Source organism: Aquarana catesbeiana, linkage group LG03, assembly GCF_042186555.1.
Source record: "Aquarana catesbeiana isolate 2022-GZ linkage group LG03, ASM4218655v1, whole genome shotgun sequence".
Lineage (NCBI taxonomy): Eukaryota > Metazoa > Chordata > Amphibia > Anura > Ranidae > Aquarana > Aquarana catesbeiana.
Genome location: NC_133326.1, coordinates 95,206,980 through 95,231,249, shown reverse-complemented (window position 1 = coordinate 95,231,249; position 24,270 = coordinate 95,206,980). Strand labels below are relative to the sequence as shown.

The following is a 24,270-nucleotide window of genomic DNA, read 5'->3' as shown; positions in this document are numbered from 1 at the left end:
TGTCGGGGGCGTAGCTACACGGCGATCTCATACGAGTACTAGAGGAGGGAGTGAAGGGGAACAGAGCGGAGCTCCAGTGAAGGGACGAGTGCTGCGGATGGGTGAGACGAACGTGAGCACACACCTCCTGGGTCCCCTGTGGCCTGCCTGTTGTTATTTCAGTTGCTATTGCTTGCTGTGCTGTGGGAGTTCTCCATTTGCCGTGAAGTGACTTGCCTGTTATTTTATTTTAAATGTGAGTTCATTACAAGTTGTTTTATATGTGATTAAATCTTTTAAACGAGATTACACTATTGGAGCTTCTTTTATTTTTATGTCATACTGCCAACCTGAGAAAAGCGGTGTTCCTATGGAGCAGTGGAGGTGTATGCTCGCATGTTAACCCCCATGTAATTGGGTTAGAGGCTCTGTCAGGCCAAACACGAGAGTAAGAGGCCTTAACAGCTGGTGAGTTTGAATTTCAGCAGGGAGTGGATTCACGTCACAGAGGTGTGGTGGATGTTCGAAAACACAGCTGAGCAGTTTTGGAGTCACCCTCACTCTTTTTTTGGACTTTCTTCAAATATTTTCACGATTATTTTTCACGATTGATTGGTTTCTGGACTTTATAGATATTTACTGTGTTCAATTTTCATTATATATTTTTTCTTGGATTTATATATTTGTATATCACTTTCACTGAGTGTTATAATTTATATTAGCTCATATTGAATTTATTGAATCATTTATTTTATTTAATATTAATTTTTACTTTTTGGGATATTTAGCAATATATGTTTTTTCACTTTTTCTCTAGTCACGTCTGTATTCAGCTCACTGGCTGGATAAGAGTGTCTGGCATCTCCCCACCTGGGGATAAGCGCCACTATTTCATCTATAATTTTTCTTTTGGTGAATTCGGTTTATAATAATAAAGGATGTGTGTCAAACTATTGTCCAGCCCTTCTCTTAGTTCGTGATGTTCCTGTTTATAGGACATTATGTTTAGTTTTTTTCCTGGTCAAGATTTTTGCTCAATATACACAGAGCCAACCATATGCTGACCAGCAGTTTTTTAGAGCTGGTCATATATTATACAATTTTCTTATTCAATGTAATTTAGATTTACCTTCAATTAAGTAGTGCTAGGGCCTGCCTGATTGCATACAAATTGAAAGTGTTTAGGTTTGACTTCATATTATATGGTTTTGCTAAATCTAAGGGAACATTGTACAAGAAAATTGTATAATGTATGGCCAGTCTTAGTCACGTCTTCTAGAAATAAATAAGTGATGTGTGCTAAGGCTTGTGTCAGCATTAGCATAACTATCATCCTAAGTTATTGCCCTCCCCCCAACCCCAATCATTCATCCTGGTAGTGTTCCAGTTGTAAATCTCAATTCTTTTTGCAAGGTATAACAGATCAGTAGAACAAGGGCAGTGTGTAGTGGGCAGTGTTCCAAACAGGTGCTTGTTCAAGTCGATATGTTACCAAAAAAACTCACACAACTTCAGGCTCTATTGCTTCCAGTATACTTGGAGCTACACAAAAAAAAAGAATTGTTAAAATAAATTTGTCATGGAATACTAAAACATAGTTTGTCATTGCCAATTTCTTTTTTTGAAAAACTAGTTCTTGTTTGTCATGCTGATCTTGTGGCTTCAGTACTTTTTAAAGGATATGTTCACTTTTTAGAAAAAAATAATAAATGCACATTTTTTGGCTGGTAAAAAAAAATGTGCATCAATTTTTTTTTTTTTTTTTTTGAGCCTGTAAAGCATTGCACTAGTGATCAGCTTTTCATCGTATATTCCGATAGTTTGTATGCCCCATCGGACTTTTTACGTCAAAAATTCTGACGGACCTAGAAAGAGAACATGTTCTAAATTTTTCTGACGGAACCAATTCGGGAAAACCGATCGTCTGTATGCTGTTCCGACGTACCAAAAACGATGCATGCTCTGAAGCAAGTAGGAAATGGAAGCTGTTGGCTACCGGCTATTGAACTTCCGTTTTCTAGTCCCGTCGTACGTGTTGTACGTCACCGCGTTCTGGACGGTCGGACCGTGTGTAGGCAAGACAGCTTGAGCAGAATTCCATCGAACTCCGTCAGAAAAACCTTCAGAGTTTATTCCGATGGAAAAAGGGTCGTGTGTACAGGGCATCAGAGTATCGGTGTGCACGTACACCCCATATGGGCAGGCAGATAAAATCTGACATGAAGAATCAATGAACTACCATGGCGCTCCACACGGGAGGGATATATAACATGTTCCCAAATGTGAACTCATCCTTTAACTGCTTCCAGACTGCCCACTGCATATTTACTGCCGCAAGGCGGCCCGGCTGCACGACACAACATACCTGTACATTGTCTCTTCTTCCGGGTTTGGGAGGCACAATGTTCCGCCGGGACCCGCCAATCGTTGACAGGAGAGGCAGAACGCCGGTCTGCCTATGTAAACGAGGAAGAACGCCGTTCTGTCAGAGAGGAAAAAAAAGATCTTGTGTTTCTGCTAAGCAGAAACATGGATCTCTGTTTTCCTCTAGTCAAGCCATCCCCTACACATCCCCCACACAGTTAGAAATCACTCTGAGAGCACACTTAATCCCTTTGATTACTCCTGATGTTAACCCCCTTCCCTGCCATGTCATTAGTACAGTGACAGTGAATTTTTTAAGCACTGATCACTGTATTGGTGTCACTGGTCCCCACAAAAGTGTCAGATTTGTCTGCCAAAATGTTGCAGTCCCACAAAAAATAGCTGATTGCCGCTATTACGAGTAAAAATAAAAATGTCGTACAAAATGCCATAAAACTATCCCCTATTTTGTAGACGCTATAACTTTTGCGCAAACCAATCAATATAAGCTTATTGGGATTTTTTTTACCAAAAATATATAGCAGAATACATATTGGCCTAAATTGATGAAGAAATTAGATTTTTTAAATTTTTTTATTGGATATGTTTTAGGGCAGAAAGTAAAAAATTATTGTTTGTTTTTTTCAAAATTGTCGGTCTTTTTTTTGTTTATAGCACAAAAAAAACAAAATGCAGAGGTGATCAAATAACACCAAAAGAGAGCTCTATTTGTGGGGAAAAAAAGACATCAATTTTGTTTGGGTACAGCATCACAGGATCGCACAATTTTCAGTTAAAGCAACGCAGTGCCATTTCGCAAAAAATGGCCTGGTCATGAAGTGGGGGAAACCTTCTGAGCTGAAGTGGTTAAGTTATTGACAAGTATGCAAATCAAGGATTCTTACTTCACTTCAGCAATTTTCTAGATGAGTGAACCAGGCATGGCCTTAAAGATACATAAACTCACAACAATGCTGAACAACAGACACACACATACCTGATGTCAGAAATGTAGAGCTGTCCTGTGCACACCTCCTGTGTAATTAGCCCTCCCAATTTTTATATTGAACTACAAAACAATTAGTTGTGGAGATGAGGAAGGTGGCAGGGATTCAGTAGTTTAGTAAAAGACAATTGGGCAGGGCTGACACCAGTTCACAAAAAGGCTGTATTTTGTCAGTCCAAAATAAGTAATAAGAGCTGGGTGTATTTATGGTGCATCAATGGGTATTTTTATGTACTTGCAGGGTCTTCAATGGAATAAAACATGAGAAAATGTACATGTATTAGAGCTGCACGATTCTGGCTAAAATGAGAATCACAATTTTTTTTTTTTGCTTAGAAGATAGATCATGATTCACTCACAATTCTCGCGGCATAACATCATCTTTCACATTAAAACAAAAAAAATTGGGCTAACTTTACTGTTTCGTTTTTTTTTTTATTCATTGAAGTATATTTTTTCCCAAAAAATTGCATTTGAAAGACCGCTGGGCAAATACAGTGTGACACAAAATATTGCAGCAATTGCCATTTTATTCCCTAGGGTCTCTGCTGAAATATATATGATGTTTGGGGATTCCGAGTAATTTTCTAGCAAAAAATATTGATTTTAACTTAAAGAAGTGTCAGAAAAAGATTTAGACTTTAACGGTTAAACTTCCTGCATTTACACTTGTTGAAAACTTGGCAGACTGCCTGAATTATTTATTTACACAGAAGTTCTATCCCTTTGATCTAAGAAGGAAGCTTAGTTACAATGTTTCAAGTTAAAGACTTGGCAGACTGCCTGGATGCTTTCTTTTGACAGCTGAGTGAGCAGATAAAGTCTCTCCAATTGTTTATATGAAAGAATCTGCAAAATCTGCAGGAGAGATCGTCGGGGGGGGTGAATCGAGATCACGATTTTTTAAAGATTAATTGTGCAGCTCTAACATGTTTTACAGAGATGTTTTTTCTTTTTTTTTTTTTCACCTGACATACAGTTAAATCTTTACATTTTCTGTTTTCCTTTGAGGCCTCTGCATCCCAAGCCCAGACTGTACACAATGCCTTTACTGGCCAGGTTGTCACTAAGCCGTGCCCCTACTGGTGTTAAACCATGTACATTGTCATTCAACAATCAAATGGTAGAGACTTAGTGGCCAGAGTCCACCTTGTACTTATCTGTCAGTAATGTAGTACATTCACATTTAGTTGTTATGGTTTACAGCACTATGAACTGGTACCTTACATATTTCATTAAATAAGGTGGAAATTTTGTTGTGTACGTATGTTTGGACTACCTTACAGTTAATATGCTAGTTTATGGTTTTTCTTTTTGTAAGGTCCCGAAACTTCCTTGATTTGTTAGGCCTTATCTAGTTTCAGGTCAGGACAGTTTCAAAGCTTAGTAGACTATCTGACCTCTAATGCCTCTCAAGGAGTTCTGCTCACGCCCAGCAACCATAAGTTGTGCTATTCAGTGGCGTGAATGTCTGAAAAGATAAATGAGTCTTACAGAGCAAGGGAAGCCAAGACAAAGATATTTAAATGCTTTCTGCTTCCAATTTCCACTATCTGAAATATCCATTAACCGAACAGTTGTGAAGACAACATCTAGAAAATAAGAATAAAGTTTTGCTATAACTGCCTGTACAGTGATTAGAATTGTAAAATCCTCACATTACTAGAAATAACTTGCAAGACTCTTTAAGCCCCATACACACTATCAGATTTTCTGCTGATTTTTGTCTTCTGATTTACCAAAACCATGTAGTGCAAGGGCCTGCCTGATTGCATACAAATTGAAACTCCTAAGGTTTGACCTCATATTATATGGTTTTGGTAAATCTGAAGGAAAAAAATCAGCAGAAAATCTGATAGTGTGTATTGGGCTTTAGCCAATATTGGAGCAGTGGTGCATCAGCCCACTCCAGAATTTTGCTTTAACAGATATGATTTGAACGGAAAAGTCATCAGATGAGAACTTTACTTACAATCCAATAAAAGTCAACACCTGAGTTATGCAAAACAATTCTTTGATAGTTAAGTATTAATTTGGGAAATCCAGTTACATTGAGGGGTTTTTACAGGTACCCCATTTTAAAAAGTAACAGAGATAACTTTTACACCTCATCTATAGCACAGCTGGATGCCTATTAGCACCACCACATCCAGCTTTATTAGCCAAGGAGAAATGGATCTACTATTGTATATGGAATACACTGATGAAGAGCATGTCTGATAAAACATGGAGATCCTGGACAGCCTTTATCTTTATCTTCACCAAACAAAATCTCCACCAAGGCCCCCCTTAGTAATCACCTTGCAAAACAACCTACTTAGTTTGAAATAGAAATAAAAGGCAAAACATTTGTGTATAGATTAAAAAGATATATAAATAATTTTTTTCCCCTTTTTTTTATAAGTGATCACCTTTCTTCTGTTCCCTCTGTTCTTAAAGAGGAGTTCCACCCAGGGGCTCCATAAAAAAAAAAAAATTAAAAGTCAGCAGCTACAAATACTGCAGCTGCTGACTTTTAATTGGACACTTACCTGTCCCTGGGTCCAGCGATGCGGGGGATAGAAGCCCCGCTCGTCACCCCCCTCTGCTCGTCGGCACCGGCATTTCAACTGTGGGCGTCCGGCTGTGGCTTCACAGCCTGGCACCCACTGCGCATGCGCGAACAGCGCCGCGTGCCGTGATTGGCCGCTCAATCACCTGGGACCTGTAATGGGTCCCAGATGATTGACAGGAGGGAGGGAGCAGAGCCGAGCCCTTCCTGTGCCGAGGGGGAAGTGATGTCACCAGCCCAGGCAAAGGAAGAGGCAGACTACGAGGGACCACCTAGCAACAGGCATTTAGAGGTAAGTAAAAAAAAAAAAAAATATCCAAATGTTTTTTTGTTTTTTTTTTAGAATTTTTCAGGTATTTTTGTTTTTTTGGGTGGAACCCCACTTTAAATATATAAGAGTGGGGGGGGGGGGGGGGAGAAGCAGCAGCACACTGAGCATCCCAGTGAAAGGCTGTGCAAAAGGGGGGGGGGGGGCATGTCAGGACAAGTCTGATCATTGGAGAAGAGCAGGTTGAGTTCCCAGCATACCTAGCAAACTAACCACATTGTGCTCCCTTGCTTAGTGTGGTCAGTTTTCAATAGGAAAGCAGAAGGACTGGCAGGAACACCAGGGATTTCACACAAAGGAAGTAATACAAAGAGAACAGGATACTTTCTCATACAAGTACATGGTACAGCAGACACATATCAGGAATATGAAATGTTAGGGTAACAAATGCTTTAAGGCTTTTCCAGCTTACATGGTAACCAAACTTCCACCATAAAGTGATTACCCAATCCATCCTGAAAATATTCTACCCACAGTTCCATCTCTTAAAAAATTGTATTATTCCTAATTGCATCCTTATAAAGTTGGGAGAAACATGTTTGTGAACAGGGATGCACATGCTTGTGTGTGTATAATGAATACACAAAATATATATGAGGTGTGACAATTTAAAGTGGTTCTAAAGGCTGAAGGTTTTTTACCTTCATGCATTCTGTGTGCAGGAATATATCTGGCAGTGGCACAGTTACCTAGAAAAGTGTGTCACTTTACAACAGGGCTACTTTGAAGGCCGTCAGTGTATAGGTAAGCAAACATTTTTTCTTACAGTCTTTTAGGAGAATTACAATGTTACACCTTGTACAAGTGTGTGTGTGTATGTATGTATATATATATATATATATATATATATATATATATATATATATATACTGTATACAGTATATATACAGCCATAGCCAAAAGTTTTGAGAATTACACAAATATTAATTTTCACAAAGTCTGCTGCTTCAGTGTTTTTAGATCTTTTTGTCAGATGTTACTGTGATATACTGAAGTATAATTGCAAGCATTTCATAAGTGTTGGAGGCTTTTATTAAGAATTATAAAAGCCTCCAACACTTAAGTGTTGACCCTTCTTTTTCAAGACCTCTGCAATTTGCCCTGGCATGCTGTCAATCAACTTCTGGGCCTGACTGATGGCAGCCCATTCTTGCATAATCAATGCTTGGAGTTTGTCCGAATTTGTGACTTTTTTTGTTGTTCTCCAGCCTCTTGAGGTCTGGGGAGTTTCCTGGCCATGGACCCAAAGTTTCAATGTTTTGTTCCCCAAGCCACTTAGTTATCACTTTTGCCTTATGGCAAGGTGCTCCATCATGCTGGAAAAGGCATTGTTCCTCACCAAACTGTTCTTGGATGGTTGGGAGAAGTTGGAGGAGGATGTTTTTGTACCATTCTTTATTCATGGCTTTGTTCTTATTCAAAATTGTGAAGGAGCCCACTCTCTTTGCTGAGAAGCAACCCCACACATGAATGCTCTCAGGATGCTTTACTATTGGCATGACACGGACTGATGGTAGCGTTCACATTTCTTCTCCAGACAAGGTTTTTTCCGGATGCCCCAAACAACTGGAAAGTTGATTCATCAGAGAAAATGACTTTACCCCAGTCCTCAGCAGTTCAATCCCTGAACCTTTTGCAGAATATCAGTCTGTCCCTGATGTTTTTACTGGAGACAAGTGGCTTCTTTGCTACCCTTATTGACACCAGGCCATCCTCCAAAAGTCTTCTGCTCACCATGCATGCAGATGCACTCACACCTGCCTGCTGCCATTCCTGAGCAAGCTCTGCACTGGTGGTGCCACAATCCCACAGCTGATTCAACTGTAGGAGGCGGTCCTGGTGCTTGCTGGACTTTCTTGGGCGCCCTGAAGCCTTCTTCACAAAAGTAGTGGAAATGTTTTTTTTTATAGGATTAAGTCAATTCATCTGATCACTTTTCATAACATTCTGGAATATATGCAAATTGCCATGATAAAAACTGAATCAGCAGACTTTGTGAAAATTAACATTTGTGTCATTCTCAAAACGTTTGGCCATGGCTGTATGTGTATATAGAAAGAGAGAGAAAAAGAGAGAGACAGCATTTGACTTTAGTTTTCTATATTGTGGTATTATAGTGGTATGACGGTACAGTTAGAGGTTTCGTTTCCTTCCAAGCCATTAAGAATTTCATCATGGGTCTCCTCAGAAGATTACGCACAACACAGGCAACACACATTGGCTGACTTCGGAAGTGTGGGAACTGGGATGGATTCAGCATTGAGAAGAAGTAAATAGGAAAAAAAAAAAGACTTAAAAGTGACATGGCGCATTGCCCAAACAGATCCACCCCAGTGAAATATGTTTTCATCACGATCCAACGATTCCATCACATGGCTTGAAACTCCCGTTCCTCTTTGGAACCTCTTCTGCTTTACTATGAGCTCTGAAGAAAATAACTGCCGGGCACTGAGAACAGCTCCATTAGTTACTGGATATTTACACGATTATTATTCGGTCATGTCTGTTTCAGATCTAAAAAAAGCTACAATCTGAGAAAACTGGCAGGATCTTGCATTCATCTGTAGAATTTCTGTGTCCTTGGAGCCGACAGTTTAACATACTGTTTCTATTACTGTTCTTGTTTTGGATTTCTGTCTCACACTTGTTGCATTCCCCAATGAAGGCTGAGGGATGGAATTTGATTTATTTGTATAATATCCCATAAACCAGTGTTTAATTGAATTAAAGGGAAAAGTGCATGTGTTACTCCTGTTCTGCAGAGGAATAATGTTTAAGCGGGTGTGTAATTTATTTTTAACTCGTGCAGCACCAAATCTATTAGTACTGCTTGTAAAGCATCTCTCCAGGCAGAGGTAAAGTTATGAGCCAACTCTATCCATATCCAAAAATACAAATTTTGTCTGGAGCTGGCATTAAATAAATGTTTAAAGCAATGCAAGCCAAAACAAATATTAATTTGGGTAGAATGCATTTCCCTTTGCTTTTTGTCGGGGTACAAACAAAACACATAAGTGAAGAAGAGTTATGCCTCGTACACACGATTGGATTGTTGGCCAACAAAACCGAGGAATTTTGTCCGAGGGGTGTTGGCTTAAACTTGTCTTACATACACACAGTCACACAAATGTTGGCCAACAATTACGAACATAGTGACGTACTAGACGTACTACGTGGTGTTTCAGCTCTTTAGCGCTACCCTTTGGGCTCCTTCTGCTAATTTCGTGTTAGTAGAAGTTTGGTGAGTGTTGATTTGCGTTTTTCATTTAGTGCTTTTCAGTTTGTTTCTGAACGGCCCTTGGTCAACCAGACATGTTGTGGAATTGGAGGAGATAACGTTATTTATTATTGGCCTTGGAGTTATTGCTTTAACATCCTTTTTTTGGTTGAATAATGATTTGATTTGGTATATTTTTGGATGCATAGAATGCACTTTTTGGTTAAGTTCTATTGGCAGATAGCATGTCTATTTTTTTTTAATGCACAATAAAAAACATTGTGTAGAATAATACTTTGCTATGTGTTTTACTTCAAATGACAGTTGGGAGTAGGCAGTTACATTTTAAAAAATACAATGTAAAATTGACAAGGGACACCAACATAGTTGTATATTTGTATCTTAAAAACTACAGGATAATGGTGTTGTGGTAACTTTCACAAATAAAAAACAAAACAAAACATAATAATATTATTCTTGATATCACTTAAAAAAAAAAACCTTTGGAAATTCGTTTGCAATAACTCCATCAGTATCACCAGCAAAGCAGCTTCATTATTATCCCATTAAAGAAGAGAATTGTGCGCTGCATTTAGAGATTTCATAATTTGCCACGTCACGAATGTTAATTCTCCATTACAAATGCTAGTTTACAAGACCGACCGCTTTTACTTCCGAGCATGCGTGTTTGTACTTTGGACTTTTGTCCAACGGACTTATGTACACACGTTGGAAAATCTGACACACTTTTGTTGGCGGAAAATTTAAAAACATGCTAGCCAACATTTGTCTGTGGAAAGTCTGACAACAATTGTCCGAACAAGGATACACACGGTCGGATTTTCCGCCAACAGCCTGACATCCAACATTTCCCGTCGGAAAGTCCGATCATGTGTACGGGGCTTTAGAGCTTCTGACAATTTTTGTTTTCTTTTTTGGTTCTCAGTACCTTCCTTTTTCAGCAATTATTGCACCCTTATGTTGTGTACTTACAAACTGTACTGTACTGTTACAGGGACAGGAAGTGAGAGAAAATCTTTCAAATGTAGTCACAGACCGAAAAAAACTCCAGACGGAAGTCCAACTCAAGTCTTTTATAAAAATAATTAGCCCAACAGTTGTTAAACTAAAAAATGCTACTTTCGCTGCAATACTTACCTTCCCTCCTTTGGGGTGTGCCATCATGCTGGCCTGGGCTAGTAATGCTTCACATTATGGTGCTCACTAGTATATGTGTGCTGCTCTGTGCAGGAGAAAGGACTGCCCGCTGCTGGTGGGTAAAAGTAAAGGAAAAAGGTAGGTATGAAAAAAAAGTTGGGCTTTAAATTCACAAACCTGTCTTTATAACAACTTTCCATAATTGCCTACACACAAGAAACCACATTGAGACAGGGAGTACCAGCACTGGTGACTAATCTGACTCTATGTTCTGCACAGTCCTACAATCATAACATGTGCCAGGAACTTAAAGGGGTTGTAAACCCTCATGTTTTTTCACCTTAATGCATCCTATGCAAAAAGAATAGTGCAAATCAACACTCACCAAACTTCTACTAACACGAACTTAGCCGAAGGAGCCCAAAGGGTGGCGCTAAAATGCTGAAAAACCACGTAATACGTCTAGTACATCACTACGCTCGTAATTGTTGGCCAACATTTGTGTGACCATGTGTATGTAAGACAAGTTGGAGCCAACAACCTTCGAACAAAATTCCACGTTTTTTTGTCGGAAAGTCTGATCATGTGTACGGGGCATTACAGTAAAGAACCCTCTACATAGTATAAGGTTAAACCTCTTTTCTTCTAATTTTAATGAGTGGCCACATGTCTGGTTAAACTCTATTCCTCAAAAAAGTTTTATCCCTATTGTGGGGTCACCAGTATGGTATTTGTAAACTGAAATCATATCCCCTCTCAAGCGTCTCTTCTCCAGAGAGAATAAGTTCAGTGCTCACAACCTTTCTTAAAAACTAACATCTTCCAGACCCTTTATTAGCTTTGTTGCCCTTCTTTGTACTCGCTCCATTTCCAGTACATCCTTCCTGAGGACTGGTGCCCAGAACTGGACAGCATACTCTAGGTGTGGCCAGACCAGAGTCTTGTAGAGTGGGAGAATTATTGTTTTATCCCTGGAGTTACTCACTTTTTTTAATGCATGCCAATATTCTGTTTGCTTTGTTAGCAGCAGCTTGGCATTGCATGCCATTGCTGAGCCTATTATCTACTAGGACCCCCAGGTCCTTTTCCATCCTAGATTCCCCCAGAGGTTTTCACCCTAGTTTATAGATTGCATTCAGATTTTTGTCACCCAAATGCATTATTTTACATTTTTCTACATTACACCTCATTTGCCATGTAGTTGCCCACCCCATTCATTTGTTCAGAACTTCTTGAAAGGTTTCCACATCCTGCAACGTTATTGCCCTGCGTAGCTTAGTATCGTCTGCAAATACATAGATTAAACTGTTTACTCCATCCTCCAGGTCGTTTACGAACAAATTAAATAGGATTGGTCCCAGCACAGAACCCTGTGGGACCCCATTACCCACCCCTGACCATTCCGAGTATTCCCCATTTATCACCACCCTCTGAGCTCACCCTTGTAGACAGTTTTCAGTCCATGTACTCACCCTATGGTCCATGCCAACGGACTTTATTTTAAACACTAAACGTTTATGGGGAACTGAGTCAAATGCTTTTGCAAAATCCAGATACAGTACACCACTTCCTACGGGCCTTCCTTTATCTAGATGGCAATTCACCTCCTCATAGAAGGTTAATAGATTGGTTTGGCAAGAACGATTCTTCATGAATCCATGCTTATTACTGCTAATGATATCGTTTTCATTACTAAAATCTTGTATATAGTCCCTTATCATCCCTTCCAAGAGCTTGCATACTATTGATGTTAGGCTAACTGGTCTATAATTCCCAGGGATGTATTTTGGGCCCTTTTTAAATATTGGTGCTACATTGGCTTTTCTCCAATATGATGGTACTATTCCAGTAAGTAGACTGTCAGTAAAAATTGGTAACAATGATCTGCAATTACTTGACTGAGTTCCTTAAGTACCCTCGGGTGCAAGCCATCCACTCCCAGTGATTTATTAATGTTAAGTTTCCCAAGTCTAATTCTAATTCTGTCCTGTTAGCCATGAGGGTGCTTCCTGTGATGTGTTACGAGGATAAACACTGCAGTTTTGGTTACTGAAGCCCCCCGATTCCCTCATGAAGACTGAAGAGAAGAATAAATCCAATACCTTCACCATCTCCCCATCCTTTGAAACCAAATCCTTCCTCATTCTTTATGGGGCCAATATGGTCTGTCATCCCTTTTTTACTGTTTACATACTTAAAGAATTTCTTGGGATTGTTTTTGCTGATGATGATCCCTCAACCTTGTATTTTTTGAAGGCCTTCTCTTTTGCTTTTATATTAATTTTTAACATTGGAGTTAAGCCATCCAGGACTTTTGTTTGCTCTTTTAAATATATTACCCAATGGGATGCACTGACTAATGCTCTTATTTAATATGTTCTTAAAGCAAACCCATCTCTCCTCTGCATTCTTTGTTCCTAAGATTTTATCCCAATTTATGCCTTCTAGCAAGGTTCGTAGTTTAGGGAAGTTGGCTCTTTTGAAATTCAGTGTCTTTGTATTTCCCTTATGTTTCCTATTTGTGTGATTTATACTGAAGCCAATTGACCTGGGATTGCTGTTTCCTAAATTGCCCTGTATTTCCACATCTGTGATCGGGTCTGTATTGTTGGTAATCAGTAGATCTAGTAACACTTTATTTCTAGTTGGTGCGTCTACCATCTGACCCATGAAATTGTCCTGCAAGACATTTAGGAACTGGCGAGTCTTAGACGCATGCATGGTTCCCTCTGCCCAGTCTATGTCTGGATAGTTAAAATCCCCCATTATGATAACTTTTCCCATCCTTGCTGCTAATCCAAATTGTGATAGGAGGTCCGTCTCCCTCCTCCCTCAGGTTAGGGGGCCTATAGCATACTCCCAGTATTATTTCCCCCTTAGCTTCATCCCTTTGGAGCTCTATCCATAAGGATTCCACCTCCTCCCTAGCTCCCTTAGTGATGTCATCTCTCACCTTTCACTTGTACATTATTTGTGATATATAGACAAACCCCTCCCCCCTTTTTACCCTCTCTATCTCTGCGATAAAGGATATACCCTTGAATGGTTGCCAGCCAATCATGAGAGCTGTTGAACCAGGTCTCTGAAATTCCCACAAAGTCCAAATCCTCCTCGTACAACAGTATCTCTAGTTCACCCATCTTGTCCGCCAGGCTCCTGGCATTGATGAACATGCCACGTAGCTTAGACCGGTCGTATACTATCCTCTTATTGGGTGTTCCGAGATTGCAACTAGGACTTGTTACTATACTTACCTTGGGTTTATGTGCTTTAGTCAACCTATCACTAATGCCCATAATACTACCCTCTGGACTATGTTCCGTGCTGACTATATCTACCTCTGGACCCTCCCCCCCCCCACCGTCGCCTAGTTTAAAAACCCCTCTAACTTTTTGGCCATCCTTACTACCAGCAGATCTGTGTTAGGACTAATAATACCTCCCTATTTTTCCATAACAGGGGGAGGTGTTTTGTAGTCCATGTAGATAGTGGTGAACAATGCTAACCAATAGCAACCCAGAGGCAGGGAGCACAGGAAGTTGACAACTCACAAAATTTCTGTCTGGATGTAGTTTTGTGAAACTCACAAAATTTCTGGCTGAAGAAATACAGTGTATGTGTGAAACGTCATCACCTCTTGGTCCGTTGTTTTAGTCCTGGTGGCAGTCTTTCAATAAACCTGTTGGATGGATGTTGGTGTGCAGCTAATTTTTCTCACTTGGTCTGGATGTACAGTTTCTTTTCTTTTGCACTTGTCAAACAGATATCATAAAAATGCTTTTAAGTGCATATTTAACAGACAAGAGGGAGTAAATAGGAGAAATGAATTGTTGCATACACTTTAAAGTTTTTTATAGGGAGTTAATAACCTTTTCAGTTATTTTAAGGAATAATTGAAAAGATGATTGGGCAGTTTTGTAGATATACTTGGATTTTATAATTTCCCAAAATACCTCAAAAGTATATTTTGTAATTAATTAATTGAATATAATTGAGTATGAGTAAGTGTGTATTTTTTATTTTAAACTAACTAAAGTTAGGTGATCCACCTTTTTAATAATTTAATAATTTATTCTTCACTATAACAGTGTTATCTTCTACTTATTTAAGTCTATTGTCATTGGTGTACCAAAGTTTGACCTTGGGGGTCCAGGTCTGACACTTGATTGAATGCTTGATTCGTTTCCCATCATTATCCCAACAGAATTATAATCCATACAGCAGTGAGTTAATCTGAATACATGTTCATTCCTGTAGTTATGTATTGTATATTGTATTTTTGTATACTAAGTTTCATTGATGAGAAGACATCTCGGATGTTCAGTATTTGCACTGGAGCTTAACGAAGTTTAGCTACACCACTGGTCATTGTTTTGTAACTGTACAGGTGTTCCTCTACAGCAGTGTAACAAATTTAGTCTTACATCACATACCCACAAACAGTTTCCAGAACTTTTTGTGAACACAGTCTGCTAAAAAGTCAAGGCTATGCCAGTTTCTGTTTATGTAAAGTTGACTTTAGCAATTTAATTAAAATGTAAAATGATGAAGAGAAGTGTCATATGTCCATTGTTTGGCAACCATTTCCATCTGTGTGTCATATTTTCTTTCAATGTTCATGGTTATTTGCACTTATTCTGTATTTCTGGTTATATGTTTACAGGTCCCACAGAGGATAGAACAACAAAGTGGCACAACAGACAATATTAGTGCTGGGTCTGCTGGAGTTTGGGGCAGCTGGGGTCCTTGGTCTGCCTGCTCGAGAAGCTGTAGCAGTGGTGTTATGGAACAAACTAGACCCTGCCTACCAGCCAACTACCATGAAAGAAGCTACCAAGGCCCACATCACCAATTTTCTGCTGCTGAAAGGACTTCCAGCCATCAAAACACTCTTGGCCATGAGACTGCATTGAATCCACACTCTGGTCATGTTGTATCTGCCATTCGGACATCGGTACCACTACACAGAAATGGAGATAATACTAGACTCAGTCCGCCAGCTGTCAATGATCTTAGTCATCTTGGGAGGGGAATAATAAGAGGGAATCGGCAACAACTGCCACAAGGGCATATCTCCAGACTTGATAGAAGGTATTTTGTTTTTGCTTTGCCTTGATATAGTTTCCTTTTCTTGTGATAAGGGACATATGTATAATTTCAACGAACCTGACACTAGAAAAATGAGATGCTTAACAGCCATGTTCTGTGTTGTCAAACTAAATTTGTGTGATTTTTCCATACAAAGTGGGCCTTAGTTATAATTTTCTATGCTGGCTAGTAGTTGCTCAGTAAAGGGGATGGACACATTTGAATGATGTGGTTTAATACAACCTGTTTGAGAACTTGCTTTTTTCAGAAACCTTAACAAGTGAGACAGAAAAACAGACAATGCTATCAGGATGGATTACAAACTTCTTGGCTTTATGGCTTCTAGTAGGAGAAGTTCAGCCTAGCAAAAAGTAGAGTATATGCATGGTCATAGACCAGATATTCCTGGACTAGATACAAGTGCCTATGATCTTAATACAGTTTCTTTTTTAATAAAATAATTGACTGTTTTGCAGAAATATCACTTACAATGTAAACATTAGTAATCTTTTTGATTTATATTCTAGTTATAAAGTAGTTCAATTGTATCTATGCAAAAGATAGAAACGAATTATCTTGGTAAAATTACTGTGAGAACAGTAAAAACCTGCTTAACTTTGGTGAAACACTTTTTTATAGATTGCTATAAAATATAAATTGTCACTTAGTGTATTTCACAGTAAAAGTGGATTTAAAGTCTAAAAGTTAAAGGAGATTTGTGGAGATAAAAAAACATACATACTCCCCTCAGTGCTGCAGCATCAGTCTGATGCTACAGCTGTCCACTGCCAGCTCTAAGCTCAAGGACTGATCAATCACATGGCCGCTAATTGCTGATTTCTTAGTCAACTTTGAGCAGAGAGCAGTGACTGTCAGTCACCACTCTCCGCTCTGCGCCTCCAGCATTCACTGGAGTGCCAGGCTGTGGAGGAGGTGGGAGCAGATGGTTCAGGGAATGGTTGTCACTGAAACAGGAAAACACAGACGTGATAATAAACTGATAGAGGTTCGAATGCTTTCTCATTTTATATAAGAAGTGTTTTGTTATAGGATGTGTCCTTATGGGAGAGATTTCCCATTACTTTCTGTCCTGACAGGAAATTATAGGAAAACTCTCCAATGGTGTCACAATTCATAGTAAAATCCTGACACGGGTATTTTTACATTTTCAGTGGCGTGATAGTTTTAACGACAGTTATTCGGTAATGCAACACCGTGTCCCAAAATTTTTTTATGTAATTATATAAATAATTTAATAATTCTATAAAGCTATTTAATATAATAAATACTTTTTTTTTTGCAAAGGGAAAAATGCTTAAAATTTGGGGTTGCCTACATTTAGCTTTCATTTTTACCTTTGAAAAAAAAAAAAAAAACAATCTTTGAAAATTTAACTCCCCTACCTTTAAAAAATACAGTTCCACAGTTACTGGTGGTGTCACGGATAGTACTAACCTAGGCTGAGATGCCGAGAGCGGCTCGCCCTTGCGACCACGCGCACCCTGTCCCCCGGAGGGGATACAGGGAACAGGTGGCACACGGAGGCACGGACCACCAGCAGGTGTGAGTTCCTGAAGAATCTGAGGAGCTGTATGAAGGGTAGCTGGGCTTCAGGAACTGGTAGAGGGTCCAATGGGATCAGGTGCAAAGACAAGCAAACAAGTCCGTGAAACAGGCCAGAGGTCAAATCCAGGTAAGGCAAAAAAGCAAAGTCCGTTAGGCAGGCCACGGGTCAAACACTGGTAGGCAGATCAAGCAAAGTCCGTTAGGCAGGCCGAGGGTCAAACACTGGTAGGCAGATCAAGTCCATTAAAGAAAGCCAGGGGTCAGATCGAGGAGAGAAGCAGCGTAGTCAGGAACAATCCGGGTCAAGGCAGGTAATCAGATATGGCAAAACTGGAAACAGGCACAAACAGGAAGCTGACAACAAACCAGCAACCTGTCTGGGCGCCAGAGCTGTCTAAAATAGCCCCACCACAGAGTGTGCATCAGCGTGCGCCATTACGCAAACTGCGTTCGCTACCATGGCACTCGCGAGCAACTGCGCATACACGGGAACTGTTGTGCACACGCACGTGCTGCACCATTGGGCCGGAAACGTGTGTGCGCCGAAGCGCCAATCCGCCACGCATGTGCGAAGAGGCATTGTGAGTGAAGGTAGAAGAAGTCCTTCTCTGACAGTGCCCCCCCCAGGGGCGGACACTGGACGCCCAAACTGGACATCAGCTCCGGATGTTCCCGGTGGAAGGCTTGAATTAAGCGTGGAGCATGCAGGATCCTAGCGGGCTCCCAGGAGGATATCCTTTCCAATGGATTAGGTACTGAAGCTGCCTGCCCCTTTTTCTGCAATTCAAAATGGACTCCACCTCAAACTCATTCTCCCCGTCCACTTCAACTGGTGGGGGAGGAAGTTCCCTTCTCCCGGGCAAAGGGCCGGACACAACAGGCTTCAACAAGGATGCATGAAAGACGGGGTGAATTCTATAAAAGTTCGGTAATGCCAGTTCAAACGCCACGGGGTTAATCATCCTCTTAATTTTAAAGGGCCCAATGAACCTTGGTCCAAGTTTCCATGAGGGCAGGGGTAGCTTAAGATTCGTAGTTGACAACCAGACCTCCTCCCCAACATTGAAGATTGGATTCTCCTTCCTCCGTCGGTCATACTGTCTCTTATAGCCATCCTGAGTCTTTTGTAACGTATCTTGAATTTTTTGAAAGTTGGACTGTAAGGAAGTTATCCAGTCTTGAACAGCAGGGATGGACATTTCAGGGATGTTGTTAGAGAGGAAGGTAGGATGGAACCCAAAGCTAGCCCAGAAGGGTGTTTGGTTAGTGGCGGAATGGATAGAGTTATTGTAAGCGAACTCGGCGTACGGGAGGAGAATTGCCCAATCGTCTTGAGAGCCAGGACAAAAGCAGAGGAGGTACTGCTCCGAGGTTTGATTCGTCCTCTCCGTCTGGCCGTTGCTCTGAGGATGGTACGCTGAAGAGAGGCAAGCCTTAATATCCAAGGTTTTGCAGAGTTCTTTCCAGAATTTGGAAGTACATTGAACGCCCCTGTCTGACACAATACTTTTAGGCACACCATGGAGTCTGATTACTTCTTTGAGAAAGATATTGGCTGTGTCCGAGGCCGAAGGGGTGCCCATCATGGGCAAAAAGTGAGCCATCTTGGAGAGGCGGTCGACAACGACCAGGATGGTAGTGAACCCTTCTGAGGCAGGTAAGTCCACAATGAAGTCCATGGACACATCAGCCCATGGTCGTTCTGGGATGGGCAAGGGTTTGAGTAGCCCCCAGGACTTGGTGTTTTGACCCTTGTTACGCTGGCAAAGGGGGCAGGAAGAGACGTAATCCTTACAATCTTGTCTCCACCCTGGCCACCAGAAGGAACGAGAGATCAATTCAGTCATTTTCCTTGTCCCGAAGTGACCTGCCAATTTATGGTGGTGACAAGTCTTGAGAGCCAAAGGCCGTGTTTCACGTGATACAAAAATTTTTCTCCGGGCCCAGAGTAGATCATCATGTTTCTCTAGGGTATGTGTCTCTGAGTCGGAGCAGTGACTGGATGAAGACTTGATGGAGGTTATAAGTCTGCTTGGGTGAGGCCAAGGAAGTTTTGTGAAGAAAGGATGGTACTGGGTTCAGCTATTTGAGGATCTGCAGAGAACATCAGAGAAAGTGCGTCTGTCTTTCCATCCTTTGAGCCTGGTCTGTAAGATAGGTGGAAGTTAAAACGAAGTTACCTCGCTGTCCGGAGGTACTCTAAATTTTTTTTTTTTTTCAATTTTTGTGATCTGTAAAGATCATAACCGGATGGAGTGCGCCTTCCAACAAGTACCTCCATTCTTATAGGGCAAACTTGATGGCCAGCAGCTCCCTATCACCTACATCATAGTTGAGTTCTGGTGGGCTGAGCTTCTGAGATGCGAAGGCTACAGGGTGTAGAATAGCTTTGGACCCATGTCTCTGGGAGAGAATGGCCCCTCTAGCGGTTTCTGACGCATCTACCTCCAATACAAATGGTAGAGTTGGGTCAGGATGGCGGAGAATTGGTGCGGAGATGAATAAAGCTTTTAGCTTTGTAAAGGCTTCCTGTGCTGCTTAAGACTATTGAAAATGACTGTGTTGGTGCATCAACTGGGTAATGGATGCCTCAATAGAAGAAAATCCAACAATAAATCTCCTATAGAAGTTGGCAAACCCTATAAAACATTGCACCCCTTTCTTATCAGATGGAGCCGGCCATTCTTGGATTGCTTTGACCTTCTGTGGGTCCATTGGGACCCCGTTGGTAGAAATAATGAATTCCAAAAATTGCACAACAGATTTCTCGAACTCGCATTTCTCGGCTTTGAGGTACAACTTATGCTGCCAGAGTATGTTGAGGACCTTTTTTACATGCCCTCGGTGCAATTCAATAGTGGCGGAGAAGATGAGAATATCATCCAGGTAGACAACTAAGAAATCGTCAAGGTATTCCTGAAATATATCATTCACCAGATGTTGAAAGGTGGACGGGCGTTGCAGAGCCCAAACGGCATCACCAGGTATTCAAAATGTCCGAATCTGGACCTAAAAGCAGTCTTCCACTCATCCCCATCCCAGATCCTGATGAGATTATAGGCACCTCTGAGATCCAACTTGGAGAAAATTCGGGCCGATCAGAACCGTTGAAATAACTCAGGGATGAGTGGCAGCGGGTATCTGTTTTTGATTGTTATATTATTAAGTTGTCTGTAGTCCACACATGGTCTTAAGGACCCATCTTTTTTCCCCACAAAAAAGATACCAGCTCCGGCTGGTGAAGAAGAGGGACGAATAAAGCCTTTCTCAAGGTTTTCATAAATATACTGCTTGAGGGCTTTTAGCTCAGTTTCTGAGCTAAAAGCCCTAATGGAAAAATACGCCCGAACGGAACCTCCGAGCCGGGCAGGAGGTCAATCGGGCAATCATATGGCCGATGTGGTGTTAAACAGTCGGCCTTTTGTTTGTCAAACACATCCTGGAACTCAAGGTATACAGAAGGGACATGTTGGAGGCTGTCAGGCGTGGTTGTGATGGTTGAGCAGACACTAGGAGCTGGGGAGAGGCAGTGCTGGGAGCAATATTGAGATGAAAAAAATACTTTATTGGTACTCCAGTTTATCTGAGGGTCGTGCACCTGGAGCCAGGGCAGGCCTAGTATAATAGGAAAGATTGGAGAATGGATGAGATCGAATCGTAGGAACTCCTGATGGCCAGAGTCCGTGATAGCAAGAATGGGTTGAGTCTCCTGGGTGATGGGTCCTGAGCGAGGAAGCGACCCGTCTGCCAGATGTATTTGTAAACCTTGTGCCTTGGTTTGAAGGGGATATGCAGACTGTGAGCCAGGGTAACATCTAGGAAACAGCTGCAAGCTCCTGAGTCAATTATAGCCGTCAGGCGAGTTTCCCCTTCCGCTAGCTGTAAGGAGACAAACAGAATCACATAAGTTTTAGGAACAGTACTGACTTGACAGTTCACCAAGTTTTGCGGGTAGGACTTACTGGGTCTTACTGGACAGCTGCGTAGGAAATGTCCGGTACCACTGCAGTTTAAGCACAGGTTGGATTGACATCTGCGTTGCCTTTCCTCAGGGGTCAGAGGGGCACGGACCAAGCCGAGCTGCATAGGCTCGACCTCAGGAGCTGAAGAGGTGACTGCAGCCGGAGATGATACATGGGTCGGAATTGGATGATGTCCAAGCTGGATGTGGCCCCTGAAGACGCTCTGAGCGTTGCTCACGCAAGCGCCTATCCAGCTTGGTGGCTGATTGGATCAGCTCCTCCAAAGAGGCTGGGGTCTCCATCCTGGCTAATTCGTCCTTAAGGAGCTCAGACAGACCTTGACGGTACTGGTATCTTAGGGCAGGCTCATTCCAGCCTGTATCAGCTGCCCATTTATGGAATTCCACCGTATAGTCCTCTATTGGTCTTCTTCCCTGTGACAGGCTGTGTAGGATTGCTTCAGCTGTGGTCATGCGCTGCGGGTCGTCATAGAGTTGGGACAAAAAAAGGATCAATTGAATTCAGCACAGGACTACTTTGTTCCATCAGGCTGTGGGCCCAAGCTTGGGGTTCTTCGGCCAGAAGGGAGATCACAAAACCCACCTTTACAATTTCTGATGAAAATGTTCTGGGCTTAAGGACCAAATAGAAGGAACAGGCATTTTTAAAAGCCCTATACTTCTTGCGGTCTCCTGAAAAACGCTCAGGTGTGGGAACCCTAGGCTCTGGAAGTGCAATTACTACAGTAGGGTTAGTGGTAGCCTGAGAAGAGGGAACCCCACTGATAGGTGCGGGAGCTGCGGCTGTATGTAAAGGTGATCCTGTGAGTTGCTGGAGACAGTTATCAATCTGTGTATATCCTTCTTGCAGCTTTTGGACAGAGTCAGTAAGAGTTGAGACCTGCTGGCACAAGATCTCCATAAGAGAGTGCGCTCTGTCGGCCTCGGACATCCGGCTGGTTTGTACTGTCACGGATAGTACTTACCGAGGCAGAGATGCCGAGAGCGGCTCGCCCTTGCGACCACGCGCACCCTGTCCCCCGGAGGTGATACATGGAACAGGAGGCATGCGGAGGCCACCAGCAGGTATGATTTCCTGAAGAAGCTGTATGAAGGGTAGCTGAGCTTCAGGAACTGGCTGAGGGTCCAATGCAGGACAGAGGGATCAGGTGCAAAGACAAGCAAACAAGTCCGGGGAACAGGCCAGAGGTCAAATCCAGGTAAGGCAAATAAGCAAAGTCCGTTAGGCTGGCCAAGGGTCAAACACAGGTAGGCAGATCAAGCAAAGTCCATTAGGCAGGCTGAGGGTCAAACACTGGTAGGGCAGATCAAGCAAAGTCCGTTAGGCAGGCCGAGGGTCAAACACTGGTAGGCAGATCAAGCAAAGTCCGTTAAAGCAAGCCAGGGGTCAGATCGAGGAGAGAAGCAGCGTAGTCAGGAACAATCCGGGTCAAGGCAGGTGATCAGATATGGCAAAACTGGAAACAGGCACAAACAGGAAGCTGACGACAAACCAGCAACCCGTCTGGGCGCCAGAGCCGTCTGAAATAGCCCCGCCACAGCGTGCGCATCGGCGTGCGCCATTGTGCAAACTGCGTGTGCTACTGTGCGCACTCACGAGCAACTGCGCGCACATGGGAACTGTTGTGCATGTGCCGCACCATCGGGCCGCGCACGTGTGTGCGCCGAAACGCCAATCCGCTGCGCCTGCACACAGGAACATGGCGAGTGAAGGTAGGAGAAGTCCTGACAGGTGGCCAGAGGCACTTCACACCCATTAAACTTTAAAAAAAATGCCATCATTATTGTTGGTCTTTGGCTCTTTAAGATCCTCAACGTTCACTTTCAATCTGCTGATCCTTCTGCCTGCTGAGTTTACACACATTCAGCTTAATTACAACACAGGAAAGGAAGCTTCCTCCATTGTAAATTGGTTAAATATTTGTAAACACTACTAGTTTTTACATTTGTAATCACTGTAGTTGGTTCACATTGATCACAGGGTACAGAGCCACTCTGGTTGACTCTGTATATTATGATTGTAATCTGAGCTGTCCAATGATAGCTCCAATTAAAGCCACTCACAGACACACTGACCTCTGAAGTGTGTTTTCTGAAGTGGCAGTCCAGAAATACACATCCACCTCCCCACAGTGTTTTTACAATACGGCAGTACAGAGGTTGTTACAGTTGAACTCCAGGCTAATAAAACAAGTGAAAATGAATGCTGCCCTGTATTCATTTATACATCATTTAAATGTTTTTTAATGCAGGCACTTATTATATTTCACCTGGTTTCAGCCTTTGTTAATCCCTGTATATCAAAGCTCTAACAGACAAAGGAAGAAGCAGAAAGGAACCAGTCAGATGTGTTGCAGTGCTCTTGTGCTAGAAAGAAATATGCTGATAGGAGAAAAGAATAGAGTGACAAAGAGATTCGCTCATCTGTCTGCTACTTCTCCTTTTACTGTCCAGTCATAGACAGGGGGTGCATAAAGACCTGTAAGACCCCTTTCACACTGATGCGCTTTACAGACGTTTTTGTGCTAAAAATAGCGCCTGTAAACTGCCTCTTCTGCAGCCTCAGTGTGAAAGCCTGAGTGCTTTCACACTGGCGTGGTGCGCTTGCAGGACAGGAAAAAAAGTCCTGCAAGCAGCATCTTTGGGGCGGTCCAGGAGCGGTGTATACAGTGCTCCTCCACCACCCCTGTCCATTGAAATGAATGGGCGCTGATTTCAAAGCCACTTAAAAGCGATTTGAAAGCAGCTCTAAGTGGGTGCTTTTAACCCCTTTTTAACTACTTCTGGGGGTTAAAAGCGCCCTACTAGCGGCTCCAAAGCACCGCTATAACAGCGGTAAAGCACAGCTAAAACTAGAAATGCTTTACCGCTAAACACTGGGCTCGCACCCACACACTGGGCCTGCACCACCCCAGTGTGAAAGGGTTCTAAGGGTTACGTAGCTGCACCAGAGAAAAATCCAATCTCCTACCTTGCTAGATAGGATAGTTTGCCTGGAGATCAGTTTTATTAAAATATGTTCAGATAAAGG

General features: G+C 42.0%; 1 protein-coding gene across 1 annotated transcript in view; it reads left to right on the top strand.

Annotated features, from left to right (window-relative positions):
* The window catches only part of THSD4 (thrombospondin type 1 domain containing 4), a 1,111,101-nt gene that overhangs the window by 211,455 nt on the left and 875,376 nt on the right, over nucleotides 1-24,270 (top strand). Inside the window, exon 4 of the mRNA XM_073618833.1 lies at nucleotides 15,267-15,694. Within this exon, the coding sequence (XP_073474934.1) occupies nucleotides 15,267-15,694 (428 nt within the window). The remainder of the gene's footprint in view (nucleotides 1-15,266; nucleotides 15,695-24,270) is intronic.